Here is a 17,252-nt window from a genome sequence, read left to right as displayed (position 1 = left end):
TGATACATCAAAACATATTGATCCTGACAATAAAAATAATTTGATTATTGATATGTATGTATGTTTATAAAATTCAGGAATTACTTTGAGACCCACAAAACGCTTATTGTGTATTTGTTTTATTTACATACTTTAACAACCATCACAAAATGTTTATATATAACAAACTCATTAATCTACTTGTGTTTTTGATCAGCAATCGTTCACGTCGAACTGGCCCCGCGCGCTGTGGCTGGCGGTGGACGCGCGCGGCCTGACGCTGCTGAGGCGCAGCTCGCGCGTGGCGCTAGTGTCGCACGATCACGAGCAGCTGCTGGCGGTCTCGCCGGCGCCTCGCGCTCTCCTCCTAGTCACGCGAGCCGACCGGAAACACGCCAAACTTGTGCTCTCAACTGACCAGGTGTGTATTTAACACTGCCCGCTGAGTTTCTCACTCTTCTCAGTGGGTCACGATTCCGATCCGTGTGCTTAGTGCGAGTTTTATTAACTTTCTCGATAGCGCAAACGTTAATTTAAATTTGTATGGAGTTGGAATGTTTGCGTAAGTTTGCCGCTAGGGGCGGTGTTCCAACTGCATACAAATACTAGTTACCTTTTACGCTATCGAGAACGTTATAAAACTCGCCGGACGGATTCTTTTTGTTTGTTTTAAGTTTATTTTATACATAAATTTTGGTGTTTTATTTATCGATTGAGGCACTACGAAGTCTGCCGAGTCAGCTAGTAATTAAAAAATTGTTGTTTCGACAGGCATATCAAATAGCGACCCTGATCAAGGATTACATTGAGGCCGTGCGCGGCCCGGTGTCGCCCGCCGTGGCGGATGCGTGCGGCGCGGGTGCGGCGCCCGCTTCGTGACCCGCGCCCGCCTAGTGCCAGTGCTTCCACGTGCGCTGAGCGCCGCGCCGCCGCGACACCGCGACACCACCGCTCGACGCCGCACCTGAACGACGACTGGCGCGCCACCGCACACACCCGAGCGTTTTTGGAAACTAAGCTTGTCTATGTTAGCCGGTATCGGTCTCCGCTAAAACGATGACGTCGACAAATCTTACGTAACGCACTAGCTTTACGAAACGTGACGTCATCTCGTTTGATTTAAGTCAATCAAAAATCGATATTTTTTTTCGATTTGAATTCGTTATCGATATAGGATACTTAAATAGTCATATTTCGTTTGTAGTGATGTTAATGTGCAGTGAAAATGTCAGTTGCTTTGTTTGAACTCGAAAGATAGTTGGCCATAAACGAAGTTATAGAACGTTGAGCGTAAATAGGTGTTTCATGAAATTTAAATTTAAAAACGAATTGAAATTATAAATTTTCGGAAACACCTAATAAATACGTTTTGTATGAAACTATAGATATGGCAATCTCGACTAAGCTGTCACTGCGATTTACGCTTTACTGTGAAGCTTTGTTAAAATATTTATACTAGGCAAATTTCTGGTTTATATTAATAATGGTATTCGAAGAATGGTTGTTCTTAGATTATACAGTTGTAATAAATAAACCATTCGCTCAATTATAAACTCCGATAATACAAAAGACTAACGCTAGGACCGGCTGCAAGTGATTATTTTAAAAATGTAATACGATCATACGATCGTGATTTAAACTAAACGTTTTATTGGGCTTTGTGTTTGCTAAAAAAATTATATACATCGACTCGAATAATAAATCAGGTGGATTAATAGAAGTGGTGTTCGGTTTGGTGTGCAGCAATGGACGATTTAATTTGCCATGCCACGGGGAAGCAATCTACACGAATAATAATATATATAATAAATAGTTCTGTGGTTTTAACATTTAAAATTAATCGTTATATTCCCTTCTTGTAGATTTCTTGTAGTAGATTGTGATTTTAAACAGGAAAAAATGGGTAAAATATTGACTTGAATATTGTAGTAATCTATGTGGCATGTGAACTGGTCGTACTAGGAGGATCCCCACTTAAGTGGGAACCATCGTCTTATTACTTCCGCGAAACAGTTGTGTTCCAATTATAAATGGCGTGGTCGTTGTCATACGATTCAGCATTCATGGTTCGTTTGCCGAAATACAGAAAAACCTATCAAATAAAGCCATCGGTGGATGCTCGTCTCGAAGTTTTACAACATTTTTTTCAATTTAAGACACAAAATATATTCCGGTATTATAGATGTTATTCGATATCATTAATGTTGTTACTGTTAAGAAATTTTGATGTTTTTAGATAGAGATGTTCCGTGATATCGATTACTTCATCATTAGGGTTATCCGTTCCCCTTGATCTATGGTATTTCTTTTTAAAACATCGATATTGTAATGAATGTATCGAATGATACTAAACTATACAAAATAATATCGATAACTTGGTGTTTAGCTGAGCCTGACCCACTATACTAACTACATCTTAAATAGTGCGTATTCGATTTAAGTATTCTAATTAAATTATACACTTCAAAAATTTGGTGTGTGTCACAAATTCCCATAATTTTTACCCTATGACTATTTGAAGCCCCAGAAATAAAAATATTAAGAGAAAATAAGTATTTAAATAGTTTACTGAAGTGAACTAAACGATCTCTTGTTTTTTCATTATTATCAATGCTCCCAACGATATACATAGTACTAATTGAATGTGACATTGTGGATTTACTTTTGAAAATGTTTCGATTACAAACATGTATAAATGTCGTTGTTCAATAAGATGAATTGCTTTAAATTCTATAATAGTTCCCATCTTGTTTCGTGCCTTGTATAAAGCTGAAATATGTTGAATTATGTGTGTTTTCTACAAGTCGAAATTGTTGATGGAAATAATAAGATTTCCCTAACTTGTTGGCACACAACAATGCAGTTTCATCTTGCAGAACACATATATTTTCCAACAGACATGTAAGCTTTTTCAGTGATCATTTGTGTGCAAATTTTATTGTAAATGCAAAATAAATATTCATTGTTTTAAAACGATCGACTCTTATAAAATATAATCGTGTTTTATGCACAATGTTATATCTCAAATATTTATTGTAGAAAACAATTAGATATTTATGATTCGATCATAGGATATGATCGACCCACTCGGGTTGAATATATTTAATATTATAAAAAAATATATTATATTATGATAAAATAAAGTGTGAGGTTAGAAAAGAAAAATAAATACTGTACTTGAAAGGTAAGTTAAGTGAACATTAGGTAAATTACATTAGGCTTCAATAAAAGTTTGTTTTTGAATTGAATTGAATTGAACTTTAAATTAAATTCAAAATGTGTTTTTATGTAATAGATTTGTGTATGTTCTAAGTCCTGATATTTATTTTAACAAATATTTTTTCGGGTCTACTCCGAATGACTTGTTTCATATTGACAAAAAATCGTATTACTGTGTACCTAGGTAATTGGTATTGATCAATTTTAAATCAATCAATATAAACGACGACTGGCAATAAGGTAATCTCTGAAATTATGTAATTTGAATAGTTTATTATTGTATAGTGAGAATAATAATTGCTTTTAAACCTAAAACCATTTTAGTCCAATATAATTGTATGTACTCTGATTTTCTTAATTGATGCATTCTATATTTACATGCAAATTCATTTGGTGCTTTATTTGACACAGATATATAGGCTTGTGTCTGATCTCAAAACTGAGTATTATTTTCGTTAGATGCCATACGAATAATACGTAGTATTCAATTCACTATTTCATTAGTTATACTAATATTTGCACAGCCGATTCGCAATTAAATGGAATAACTGGTGTCTCTTGTGAAAAAACCCTATAACAAATACCAGCAGCGTTATGGCTAACCATAACAACCATACAAATAGATTTATCTTTTATAGATGTCTATGGGCTCCAGTAACCACTTAACACCAGGTGGGCTGTGAGCTCGTCCACACATCTAAGCAATAAAAAATAAAAAAAATATCAGTCTCGCAAAAAATATCAGTTATTTCGTCTCATAGGCGACTAGTAGAATACAATTAAAATATAAATTTGTACATAGGCAATTGGTACACCAAAGACATTAACACTTTCGATAATATTTTATTATCGATTTAACTAAATACAATTATCGATTATATTCGATATTGATTATTCGATTATTATACATAAGTGATTATTTATATAGTTATGAAAAATTTACTGATTGACTTTGAAAAAATATTATAATAATCTGAAATAATGCGAAAGTGGCAAATTAGCTTTTCCTGCTTACTTACTAGAGTTATGACAGTTTGTGATTCAATGTAATCATAGTTCTAATTTTTTCAACTTTGGAAATCCTCTGTTCGATATACTGTATTCAATTTCTATAATTTTGTTATTCTATTTTCCTTATATGGTTACTCATACAGTCAAACGCTCAATTGTAAATCTTAATAATGTATCAATTTTTATTATTATTTCAAACCACCATGAACACTGCCCAAATAGACTGAGTGTCCAAATATTGAACTTCGTTTTTATGTATGTTTTTGTTATTGTGTATGTTTTGAAGGTTTTTTATAATAGATAATTCGATTATTTTTTTGAATGCCAAATAAAAGAAAAAAGTATGAAAATATCGTTTTATTTCATTGTACTCATTTAATTCTTAAGACTATGAATATTCCTAACGTTAAAAATTGAGGCGTGGTAGTTCAATCCTTCGCATAACGTGTTCTGTAATTGTGTTACATAAATTTCAAGTTATTGTGGTACTAATCCCAAATAGTCTCCAATTAAAGTCCCGATTGCAAACTGTAAAACAAAATTTTCGACATTTTGTTAATGATCTAATATTAAATATTATTATTTTAGACATTACATACCTGTTTTACATTGATTATAAATTTATGTACGAAACTTTGAAATTTAATAGAAATGTGTCTATTAGTGCGTATTCGCATATGCTTATCGTTAAAAATATTTTTGATGTCGATTGGCAACACTGATAGTAATAATGTAGAACTCTTGTGATTTACAATATACATTTAGGGAAAACTATGAAAAAATTGTCCAGAATTCGACATTATGTTTAGCTTTTGAATTAAATAAATTTCATTTCAAACTTTTTTTGCACCTTTTCAAAAATAAATGTCAGTAATAAAAACAAAAAGATTGTTTTTTTTTTCAAAGCAGAATCTGTGACACCTTACAATATAACACATGACTTAATAGCAATTGTGACTATTTTATTATTTTTTTATTGCACGACCAACTTATGTTGAAAGTAAATGGAGGACTGATTAGTTTTCTACTATATACTTATATACAAATATTCCATCATGGATATTTTAAACATAATTATTAAAACAATGTCTTACAATGCCACTCGCGTCAACCCTCGTACCAACAATCTTTAATCGGATCACATCCTCTTCTTGTATTACGCTATCCTCTTGTTTACTCTTATAACATGGAGGATTTACATTAGGACAGAACTCCATATAGTCTGGTATTGACTGTAAAATAAAAATATTTTTATAATTTCATTTTATGGTACAAAAATTTGTAAACCTTTCTGGGTTATAAAATATTATTTGGTAGTATAAGACAAAGGGAAGATCTTTCACCAAACGGGTGTAATTGGTAGATGGGCTGAGGGGCTCAATATTTTTAGGAAGGAATACTCTTGATAATTTTAAAATAATTTAAGCTTAATTATATAATTCACTCTGAATACTCACATGATGGGATATAAAACATTTGAGAGGTCCTATTTGCGCAAACATGCCAACCTAAAAACATTAAACATAGTAAATTTACAATTTTAATTACGACTTGATGTGGCTGTGCCCTTGGCATTACTGACATGAACGATAGTTACTACTTGCCATCAGATAAGTTGTAAGAGGGCCTGACAACAACGGTATTAAAAAAATTATGGGCGGAAAACCTTGTAAGTGGCTCTTTAAATTAAATTTGATTTATTTTACTTAATAAAAGAGACATTTTAGTATACACCTATCCCCTATTTATACTGAAGATATATCAGTTACAAAACAGTGTAAAATAAAATCTTTATTTGTGCTATTTGAAAGCATGTAAAATAAACTTCCGCTACTACTACAGCACTAATATTTTTTTCAATTGCTTTTTCATGATCTACTTTCTGTTTGGTTACATATTAAAGGTATATAATTCACTTAATGCATGTGACATACCACAATACAGAGACTAGTACATTATTGCATCAGTGTTGCCAAATTAATGAGACCCAATAATGTTAATATGCAACCAATGTATACATTTTCATAAATTTACATAATGTGAAAAAGCCAAAATCAAGTATAATAGGTACCGTATAAATAGGGGGTAGGTGTTACTAAAGTAAACTGTTGATTTATAAATGGTGGTACTAAAACAGCATACTCTAGATTAATTACAGGGTGAAGGAAACTTTTTCTGAAAATATAACCGCAATATAATAAAACTAACTTATAATATTTGTTATTTTGTAAGTTTCTATTTGTGATTAATTTCACTTTGTTAGGAATTACCAGTTCTACTATCTTACTTCAGAAAAGATTCCAACTCACCCGAAATAACATTAAGCATAATTTTAATAGTTTAAGTCACCTTGTTTACTTGTGTGACAATACCATCTAAAACTTCTCCTTTGAATGGTCTGAACACAACAGCTTTGTATTTAACAGGGTACATGACAAACCCTTGTCCATGTTGTATGAGACCAGCTCCGATATTGTCTATTTGAGTTACCGCGATGACAAATCCATATCTAAAAATGTTTTGCTTTTCACTGTATTTTGTTCACAAATTGCACAATAAATTCAGAGAACAGTTAGTTAAATATGTAATGGCAGTAAGGCAATATTTGAGCTTTTTTCAGTGAATACCAACCACCCTCTAGTTTATTTTTGCCACAAAGCAATCCTTCATTCCAGTTTGAAGTGTGGTAAAGGAGTTTGGAATGCCATTGAGATATCAACTCAATTTATCATTAAGTGATATTATACATTGATGTTGCTATAATAATTATACATTGATATTATAATTGTTATGGGCTCAGATAACCACTTTTTAACAATTGTTCCATAAATCATGAAATAATTTATCTAGAGCCAGGTTTCCTAATGTTTTTTTTTTTTATTGCTTAGATGATTGCTAACGGGATCAGTTTAGCAAATTTTAAAATTGGTAAGTGTTTTGTATTAATAGGAAAAAAACTAGAGAAAGGGTTTTGTAAAAGTGATTTTGCTATGGGCTATGGAAATAGTTTGGGCATCCCAGATCTAGAATAATAAATATAAAAAGCAAAAGTTACTGTCAGTTCCTGTTTAAGCCTATTTCAGACCTTATTTTCTATTCATGTAACACTTGTGAGTAGAGTGCGACTTCTGAGCAGCAGCTGCAGGGAAGACAGTTCATTCCAGTATTTATTTCCGATATTAAAGATGAAAAGTATTTTATACACTCCATAGTTACAGAAATAAATATAATGTGGAAATTAGCGAAGCGTTACTCACATCGCAATCAAGTCGCTAGGTCTTGTTCGAACATAACTCAGTGGGCCTACGGCCAATTAATACCGACTTACTTGCCAGTACAGGTGCCTTCCACATCAGTGTATAGCTTCTGTTTGACTGTCTCCAATAGTTGTGGACCGAAATATTTCGGATGTAACAAAATTTCGTGCTCCAATGAAATCTGAAAAGTTTTATTTACAAAACGAATGCATTGGCGTTCATTTTAAACAGAGTGAAACAGGAAAATAAAATATCATACGTGGTAGAACATTTTTCAGCGGTGGACAAATTACGATTAGTATTCCATTCAATTAGATTTGTTTTATTGTTATTTTTTAGTAATATACATAAACAGCATCAACTCTCAACACTGCATGCTAATTTTAAATTTTAAACCAAATTGAAAATTGAGTCATGTCAACAGTCAATGTCATTATTTTTCCTTTAATTTGAGCATTGGACAGGCAGAAGGAATGTAACTTAAACGGCTAAATGCAAATTTTGTTATTGTTGTACTAGTAACGTGGATTGCATTATTAACAAACGAGCAACGACCTCTCGATATTTTCGTTTAGTCATAAATTAGAAGTAGTTGCTAAAAATACCAAATCATAAATAAACACATAATCAACACTTTTCACCTAGCACAAAAAATTAAAAAAAAATCAAATATCAATTACTTATAATCATAAACAAACTTCCTTATTTATAGTTCATATAAATAAATTTAAGTTACAAATATTTTTTACATAATTTATGTAAATAAATGTTTATTTTTTCAATTTAACTATTATTAAAAAAATCAGTATCTCATGTGACTAATTTACTATAGAAAATTAAAATTCGTTTCACATCACTAGTGGAGATTGAAAAATGCCAAATGAATGGCAGGCTATGTGTATTAGCGTAATCAGATTGTTGTAAAAATGGCAAAAACTTACGATTGTTTATTCAAATTACTTCTAATCGGAGATTCGGGAGTGGGAAAAACATCAATACTATTTAGATTTTCTGAAGATGCATTTAACATCTCCTTTATATCCACAATTGGTAAGTGGTTTCTTCAGATCAAAAGTGTCAGTGAAGAATTTTTTTGTACACTTATTGTAGGTAATGGAAGTGTTTTTTGTTTCCTATTCATTGTTTCATTTTTTAAATACATGATGATCAGGGCGCGGCCTTTATAACGAAACCCTTATTAATTTAAAGGACACTAGAATTAATGACATCATACTCACTAATTTTAATTAGTCCCTCCAGTTTCAATGGGTTTTTGTTTCCAGGTATCGACTTTAAAATTCGAACAATAGACCTTGATGGCAAAAAAGTTAAATTACAAATATGGTGAGTTTTATTCTTTAACAAAAGATTATCATATTTGGATTAAAGAAATTTAAAAGTTGTTTCATTGTTATTTTTACTGTAGATTTATGTATTAAAATTATATTTTACATGTTCATTATCAGTATGTAAGTAATAATCAATGAATTAATGTACATTATAGTTTGTCTCACATTGCATATTTAATCTTCTTACATTATTTTTTTTGGTAATTAATTTGAATCACTGGATTATTGTATTACAATAATACAAAATTTAAATTGTAAATTACCATTTTTTAAATTAGTACTTATTTAAATTTAGTGTATCACAAAGTAATACAATGAAGAATGGTGAAAAATAATACTAGTGGTAAATCATATTGTTGAACCCACCAAGGCTAATACCACCATAAAAGTAAAAGCCTACTTTTGACACAAAGAAGTCATGCTTTCTTTTTTGAATGGTGGGACATCATTCAAACATTATTCATGTTTTGATTTCTATTTGCTCTGGTAACTTACAGGACTGGCTTTTAAGTTTTTTTGTCAGCTTGCAAAGAAAGAAGAACATAATAATTCAATCTTAACATAAATTCCTAAAAGTTTTTTGGGAATTTGTCAAAGTTGATATAGTATATAATAGGCTTTTCATAAATAAATAGTCTTTATTAATATTTCATGACAACTTTATGAATAATTGTTTTAAGAGTATGTTTTGTTCAATATGCATGCATGTATTAAGTGTGTATGAGTTGTCTGAATCTTGTATGAGTTGATCCAACTAATGAAATAAATGATGCAACATATAATAGTACAGTAACATTAGTTAACAATAATATTTTAACAGCTTCATTTTTTCACACAATTAAATGAGAATTTTGGTTGAATTTTCTAATACACTGTCAATAGATTGTTGCTGCTTGATTGATGTGTAATTAAATCTCAACGTTCATTTACTCACCATATTTATGTAATTTTGGTTCAAATGTTATCTGCCTAACAGAATCAAAACATTAAGTCAATTTCTATATCATTTTAGGGATACTGCTGGTCAAGAGAGATTCCGTACAATAACAACAGCATACTACCGTGGTTCTATGGGAATTATGCTTGTCTACGATGTTACGAATGAGAAGAGCTTTGAAAACATTAAGAATTGGATTAGGAACATTGAAGAGAATGCCAGTGCTGATGTTGAGAAAATGATACTTGGAAATAAGTGTGACTTAGATTCTCAAAGACAGGTGGATAAATGAGTCGTCTATTATCAAAGGCGGCAATCTGTACATTTGGACAAAAATTTTTTATTGATATGTCAATACAGATTTATTTGAATATAATCGTCTCCTTCAAAGAATACGGTTCAAAACCTGCATTAAATAAAGGTTAATAGTTAACCTGTTATTTATCTAAGATGTCGTTCCGAAGAGTTTTGTGACTGCCAATGGAATACAAAGTCAATAATTCGTTTTTCTGATTTACCAATCATTGTCCAAAAGTCAGATTGCCGCCTTTGATAATAGTCGACTCAAATAGAGTTGATTTAAAATTCTTATGTTAATGATTATAACTGAGTAAACATAATCATTTCTACAAATTCATTTATGATACTAATAAGAACATAACATCGCTTATTTGTGCTAATATAATTATGGTTCTCAATGTATTGTACAGGTATCAAAGGAGCGAGGTGAACAATTAGCCATAGAATATCAGATAAAATTTGTGGAGACATCAGCAAAAGACTCGTTAAATGTTGAATATGCATTTTACACTTTAGCCAGGGACATAAAAGCGAAAATGGAAAAGAAACAGGTATTTATGCAAAATTTCAATTTAATTGTAATAATAAATTAGTCTGTTTTATCACAATATTGCGTGAAGGTCATTTTCATGAATGTCTATTCCCGCATCCCACTCTGAGCTAATTTTATGACAGTTAATGACACATTATGTGTTTAGTATGACTACATTTCCTTTATAACCTCCGTTGGTGGTATGATTAAGAGATTGAAAAGCAATTGTCTCATGTACAGTTAAAAACGGACAGACATGTTAATAATTAAGACTTTCACAACAACTAAAAGCCGTGAATACACTGAGCGTTTGATCTCAACTGTAATTAGAGACTTATAAAGTATCATTAAGTTGATAAATCATAAATTGATAATCCATACAATTTTAAAAGTTGCCATTAAAAAATAAACTTTAGTTATCTAAGATTCTGTTGCTTGCAGTAGTATTCAATTATGGTTACAATAATATTACCAAATAAATTAAAATCAGGTAAATAAAAAAAAAACAGGAAATTTTATGTGCATACAGTAGTGAAATAATATACCTAATGATCTATGTATAATGACTAAATATCTTTTGAACGTTTGATTTCACCATGGAATTGGTAACCTTGAGATCAAATTAAAATGCAAAAAGTCAAGAATTACCATATTTTCCATGGGCGTTATAAAATACGACTTAAGGAAGCTATCTCAGTATACTCTGAAAATTACCCGTGCAGTGTTAAATAACCAGCAAGCAACCATACTAGTGTTGCGGTGTTTTGTGAAACTGCACAGGGAAGTGACACCATTATGCCTACTTCTGGCGCAAAACAAATATGCGTTCCCGTTCGAGAAGTTCTAGTTTTAATGCGATACAATAGAGAGGACCATTCCGTGTCTCAAAATGGGCGGTACCATTCACATAGTGCCCCTTATAGCTAGTAGATAGAACAATAAACCAGGGATCCCGTGTATGCCAGTAATAATAAAATCTAATCTTAGTACTTTGTTTGTTTCATGGCCGCTTTTCGAAATCCAGAAGGTAAAATATACTTTTAAACATTTACTCGTGTTGTGTTTTTGTATGATTATTGTTTTGTTTGCCTGTTTTTTATGAGATTCGATATTGTTAGTAGTTTTGTAGAAAAAAACATAAAAAAGCATGCATTTCGTTTTAATGCTGAATTGTAATCATGCTTTCAATAGTAATTTATTACTACTCATAAATTAAAACATTGTTTTTTTTACAATACTACGTTTGTAGTGCTGCCAAAATGATGATAGCAATTTGATAGAAGCCTGATAGATGCTTTTGATAGAAAAAAAATAGAAGACATTCAATGCTTAGTGACAGAAGTCTAAATACAAACGCGGATACTTTTGTGTTAATTAGTAGCCCGAAGCCTTAAAAAAAAGTAAACAAACTGCTTCCAAGTCTAAAAATGCATCGATCTGTGGGCGTCTATGAACATTTTTGTTTTTTACAAATTAGGTAAAGGTATACATAATAATATAATTGCCGTGAAAACTTTACATTAGATGTCTAAACGCAACTACTTTACGTATGACGTCACTTGGGGCCAAAATGTATGTCTAACCACTTATAATAATACACGAATACTTGCTATATATATTTTTTTCCCTCTCTAATACTTTACATACAACTTTAAAATCTCTAGAATTAATAACTCCTCCATCTTGATCCCTATAACAATATTAGATGTAGGTAATTTGATTTGGAATAATAATGCATAGGTATGTACCTAGTTTAAAAATAACGGTAATATAACAACGACCCGAAGTAAAAATTAATTACTTTTTTTATACTGTTAATACACTACACTACTACAGACATTAGAGCAAAGTTATAAAACCGTCAGTTCCTTGATGCATGTGCAGATTTTCAAGTTAATCGGACTTCTTGAAGTCTGCGAGAATGACGTTCAAAGATTGCATACATACATACAGACCAAGTTAATAAAAGCTAGTTAAAAACTAATATATCACAATAAGTATTGGATTGGAATACTAGTTTAAATTTAATTATGAACTAAATTGTTCGATAGTTCAGTTATTGGTGTGTGTATTGTAATTAATTATAAAACCATCATTCTTTGTGCCTTAACACGGTCAGCTTGTCTTACTCACCATTTCCGTTATCAATGAAGCATCCCCATACATTTAACTTTGTGACTCAGTACTCAGATAGAATAACGATTAGTGCTTGCTGTTTTTATAGTATGCAATAACATACCTAAAAGCCTTTGTTTCATTGTGGATTCCATAGCTAATGTTTAAATACTCAGTAGGCAAAGGGAGAGCTAGAGTTGGGTTTTTTTTTTATTGCTTTAGTTGGGTGGACGAGCTCCCAGCCCACCTGGTGTTAAGCGGCTACTGGAGCCCATGGACATCTACAACGTAAATGCGCCACCCACCTTGAGATATAAGTTCTAAAATCTCAGTATAGTTACAACGGCTGCCCCACCCTTCAAACCGAAAAGCATTACTGCTTCACGGCAGAAATAGGCAGGGCGGTGGTACCTACCCGCGCGGACTCACAAGAGGTCCTACCACCAGTAAAAGAAGGAGTTGATAAATTTTAACACAGCTTCGTGTGTAAAACTAGCAACGTGTGATAATTAAGTTTAAAATTTACGTTTTTAAAGTATCTCAGGTTTTCCGCATGTCTCTGACTAGGCTACTTGAAGTGAGTGATATAACTGATATACCTACTAGATCAATGCAATACGGTAAAATTCGATCCCATATTTCAAGGTACGCTATTCGTGATGTCTATGAGTTTCAGTTTCAGGAACACGGAAATAAATTATTAATTTAGTTTTGCTCCTTTCACATCTTCAGATTTTCCATAAAATAACAAGTTTTTTTTTTTAAACAGTTCGTTTGGATTGTTGAGTATACGTCGATAGGGGCTGCAGTATAAAAATATATATTTTTAATAGCGCTTATAAAACTTTAGGCTACTCATAGGTTCCAGATGAAAAATAAAATGTTTTTATTTTTTAATTTACCGACCTACAGAACTTACCTTTGTCTCTGATAACTAAATCGACTTCAAACAAACTACAAGTATGATATAATGCTGTATAGAATCATACCTATCAATGCTACGTATCGTAGTTATCTGATTGAATTGATAAAATCAATTGTAATGGACAGCGTAACAAGAATGTGACTCGCTTTGCCTTTTGTATTTATACGACGCAACCTATAAAAATGTTGCTAGTGGAATGTGTTGCATTGAAACCATAGACTTATTTTGAAGTAAAAAAAAAACCGTAAAATACATAAAATATGTACGTATTTTTTTTTTTTCAAATGATTATCCTAGCCGGTATAATAACCGGCAAACTTCTTGAGCATTTGTTGACGTAGTGGGGGTAAGTTTGCGCATGGTACACTCACGTGCAAAAACATTACTTACTCTGCGTCATAATGCTATTAAAATTATTAAAATCAACATATGTATTTATTTATATATTTATTAGAACATCAACAAAACATATAGGTTAATAATTGTAATAATTTAATCTTGGGGTAAAATAGATATTCCTTTTATTAAGTCAAAACTAGAGCTGTTGCCAGGTCTTGGTTCAGTTGAAGCGAAGCTGGTATTTGTATTATTTTTTTCGTTATCATAATCTTGACCATCATCATCATCACTGTTTTCATCACCCGAGTCGCTATCATCGTGATGAGTCGACATAGGGCTCATTGGCGTAGTTTACAACTCGGTCGACTCGGTCTTCTTTTTTGTCTATAATTAATTATTTTTTGAAGATATTCGATTCGTAGTAATCGAATGTTACTTTTTTCATTTACCAGCTTTCGATTATTTTCTGTTCTTTTTTTCCATCTGAAGCCTAGCTCTTTCATAATTCGTCGTAAGCTTCATTCCGAGCCATTAAAATTTATATCTTCTTTAAATTTTTCGAAGCCTTTCTACGGTACGGAGTTTCGCTGCTTGTTATGTAGTTATTATGATTACATCTTTTTATTACAGATTGAACGAAACTATCCATTCCGGTAACTTTCTTCTTCCCTGATCTTTTCTTACCCGGAGTCCGCAACACGGCGAGCAAGCCAGAGCCTTTAGCTTCGTTAATAATGCACCTGACAGTACTCACTGATGTTTTTGTTGCTTCCGAAGTCTGTTTTACTTTTTCCATATCATTCTTCCCCTGTTTTATAATGAAGCAATATACGTCGTACACAAATTTTCTACCCTTTCTTTTACGTACTACACCAGTTTGTCACGGCATAGTGTATGTTTTATAAAAAATCAACAAACACTCAACAAATAGCAATGGCAACAAAGTCCACAAGCAATTATAACAAATCACTTAACGATTAATAACGATAGACTTTCCACTGTACGCAAGCGTACTTTTGGGAGCAAGCGGAATGAGGGCGCGGTGCGGGACGCAAGGTTCGACTGATCTACCAATAACGCGCTCGATACGATTTCCCCTGCCGTCGCGCCTCACCCTCACCACCAAAGTGATCTAAAATTCGGTTCTGCGCAGTCAAGGTCATTTGCTCAAGAAGTTTGCCGATTACTATACATAGTGTAGTATTTACCAGTACCTACTAGAAGTAGAAGTAATTTATTTGCCGGATTAGCTTATTAGATAATGTATTATTAAGTAGTACTTATAAATGTTCTCAAAGACCAATCTAGATCGCGGTCGAATTCAGTAGTTGTTCAAAAATAATCAAAAATAAAATTAATCATGATTACCGAAACCAAAAATTAACTGAACATAAACTGTACCCGTCATAAAAAATTATCACGTAACGCGATAACGTTATTTCATATAGAAACCAACCTTATACTTGTGCATCGAGTATTGCACGTAGGCGTTTTTAAAAGATTTCGTAAATATGAATGAATGGAGAGACATTTCTTGCTGGTGGTCCACAGAGAACGTTCTGAGACCGAACGCGTCGGAACAATTTTTGAAGAAGTCGTGCATTCCAATTCGTACGATAGCCGCTATTAAAATCAAATGAGACTTCGACCTGATACGTCATGATAGGCGAGCAGCAGTCACGAGTTGTGTTCAAGTCCAGAGTGCATAGTGCGAGTTTTTAACGTTCTCGATAACGTAAAAGTTAACTCAAATTTGTATGCAGTTAGAACAGCGCCTTTGGTGGCAAGCGTTCCACACGAGCACACAGCAGAGCCGTGAGTTCCACTGCCTAAACGCGCCTATAGAGAATAAAGCTGAAATTAAACAACACACAACTAATATATTATATATGTTACGGTAAATGTACACTCTTGGGAAATGTACACTTACTGGCAATGGCGATTTTGTATTTTGTATGCCACGCTCACATATTTTACCAAAACGACATGGTCATTGTGAATTCAATGTACATTTCCCTTCTTTGAAATTGTAAATGTTAGTTGAATGTACATTACCCAAACGAGGAGGCAATTGTGCACATTTACCGTTAAATGTGTACATTTGCCGCAATATGTACTTTTACACCGGTCACTCACATGCGCACGAATACGCAAACCCGCAAGTGTAGGACGACATTTAATTTTGCAAATGATTATGCAAAGTTTTCGCTGCATTCGTGGTTTTCCAAGCTGTGTCGGTTTTTTAACAGACATCAAAGCGCGCGAACCGCGAACCTTCGCGTAGTCTCACACACATTCGTTTGCCCAGTTGCGTCGACGATTGCGGAGGTAACGGAAGTATCGCCATTTTCATAGTTCGTGACGTCTACTGTGTAGCGTATCTTCATCAAAAGAAATCCCATAAAAACAGCATGGCTGTTAATGATGTCTGGGAAAAAATTCAAAACTCTTTTTCTCTTCAATGTTCTATTGACGAATTAAAAAGGAGGATAAATTCGTGAGATATTCGTGAACAAGTGTAAGAGGATGCGCAAACGGGTTCGCAAATTGAGTACCGAACCCATTTGCACAGCCGCTAAGTTTGCGAATGAATGTTTGACGGCCCTTCACATGCGCGCAAACATTCGTACTATGTACGAATATTTGCCCGCATGTGAGTGGCCGGCATTACCGTAACATATAGATCACGATTGTTCGTTAATGTTATTAGTGGAAATATGCTAAATTGTTGTTCTGATAATAGGAAGCGAGTAATCCGTCGGGCGGTAGGAGTGGCGTCCACAAGCCGACGCTGAACGACGCTCGCAAGCCGGTGACGTGGCTGTCGCGTTGCAGCGTGCTTTGACCCCGTCTGCACACTACGACCCCCGCCCCAGCCCTATTCTAACATTGTGGTACTTTGAACTGCCCACCTTGACTATATTTTTCTACCTACTTTACTTGACGGTGCGTTGACCTCCTGCGGGGATGAGACTTGCTTTTGTATTTTTATATCCAAGACTACGAATACATACTTAATTTCGTCTTTGAAAATAAATAAACAGTATTGTGCATTAAATTATCTGTAATCGGTTTGTAATTTGATTTTGTATTTAAAAACTTAAAATTTCACGGTGTTATGTTCATATCAATTTTAATGGTAAAAGGATATTATTTCAATAGATTATTTTAGCTGTACTTTATCTTTTGCTACTTTTTAAATTAAGATTATATATTATATATATATATTTTAATGTAATATAAAATGTACACTATTTAATTTGAATAAAGAGCTTTTTTTACATAAATC

General features: G+C 32.9%; 3 protein-coding genes across 4 annotated transcripts in view; 2 read left to right on the top strand and 1 right to left on the bottom strand.

The window, feature by feature from the left end:
- The window catches only part of LOC101739010 (myosin-I heavy chain), a 111,552-nt gene extending 106,993 nt beyond the window's left edge, over positions 1-4,559 (top strand). For both annotated transcript variants that reach the window (XM_012697658.4, XM_021353565.3), the window contains 2 exons: positions 197-400; positions 751-4,559. In XM_012697658.4, the coding sequence (XP_012553112.2) occupies positions 197-400; positions 751-858 (312 nt within the window). In that variant the 3' untranslated portion in view covers positions 859-4,559. The remainder of the gene's footprint in view (positions 1-196; positions 401-750) is intronic.
- LOC101741478 (DNA-directed RNA polymerase II subunit RPB7) lies at positions 4,552-7,896 on the bottom strand. The gene is made up of 6 exons (XM_004923291.4): positions 7,726-7,896; positions 7,538-7,647; positions 6,559-6,718; positions 5,667-5,717; positions 5,304-5,441; positions 4,552-4,737 (listed from the first exon to the last, which is right to left on the bottom strand). The coding sequence occupies exons 1-6, from the start codon at positions 7,735-7,737 to the stop codon at positions 4,687-4,689; spliced, it is 522 nt and encodes a 173-aa protein (XP_004923348.2). The 5' UTR covers positions 7,738-7,896; the 3' UTR covers positions 4,552-4,686.
- Positions 7,897-8,326: 430 nt separating this feature from the next.
- On the top strand, positions 8,327-17,247 carry LOC732877 (small GTP binding protein RAB8). The gene is given in 5 exon segments (NM_001044111.1): positions 8,327-8,516; positions 8,750-8,810; positions 9,828-10,032; positions 10,463-10,603; positions 16,707-17,247. Coding segments are annotated over 5 exon segments (633 nt in total). The 5' UTR covers positions 8,327-8,392; the 3' UTR covers positions 16,809-17,247.
- The last annotated feature ends 5 nt before the right edge of the window (positions 17,248-17,252 follow it).

This window comes from Bombyx mori, chromosome 25 (assembly GCF_030269925.1).
Source record: "Bombyx mori chromosome 25, ASM3026992v2".
NCBI classification, from domain to species: domain Eukaryota; kingdom Metazoa; phylum Arthropoda; class Insecta; order Lepidoptera; family Bombycidae; genus Bombyx; species Bombyx mori.
This window is presented reverse-complemented; position numbering and strand designations above follow the sequence as displayed.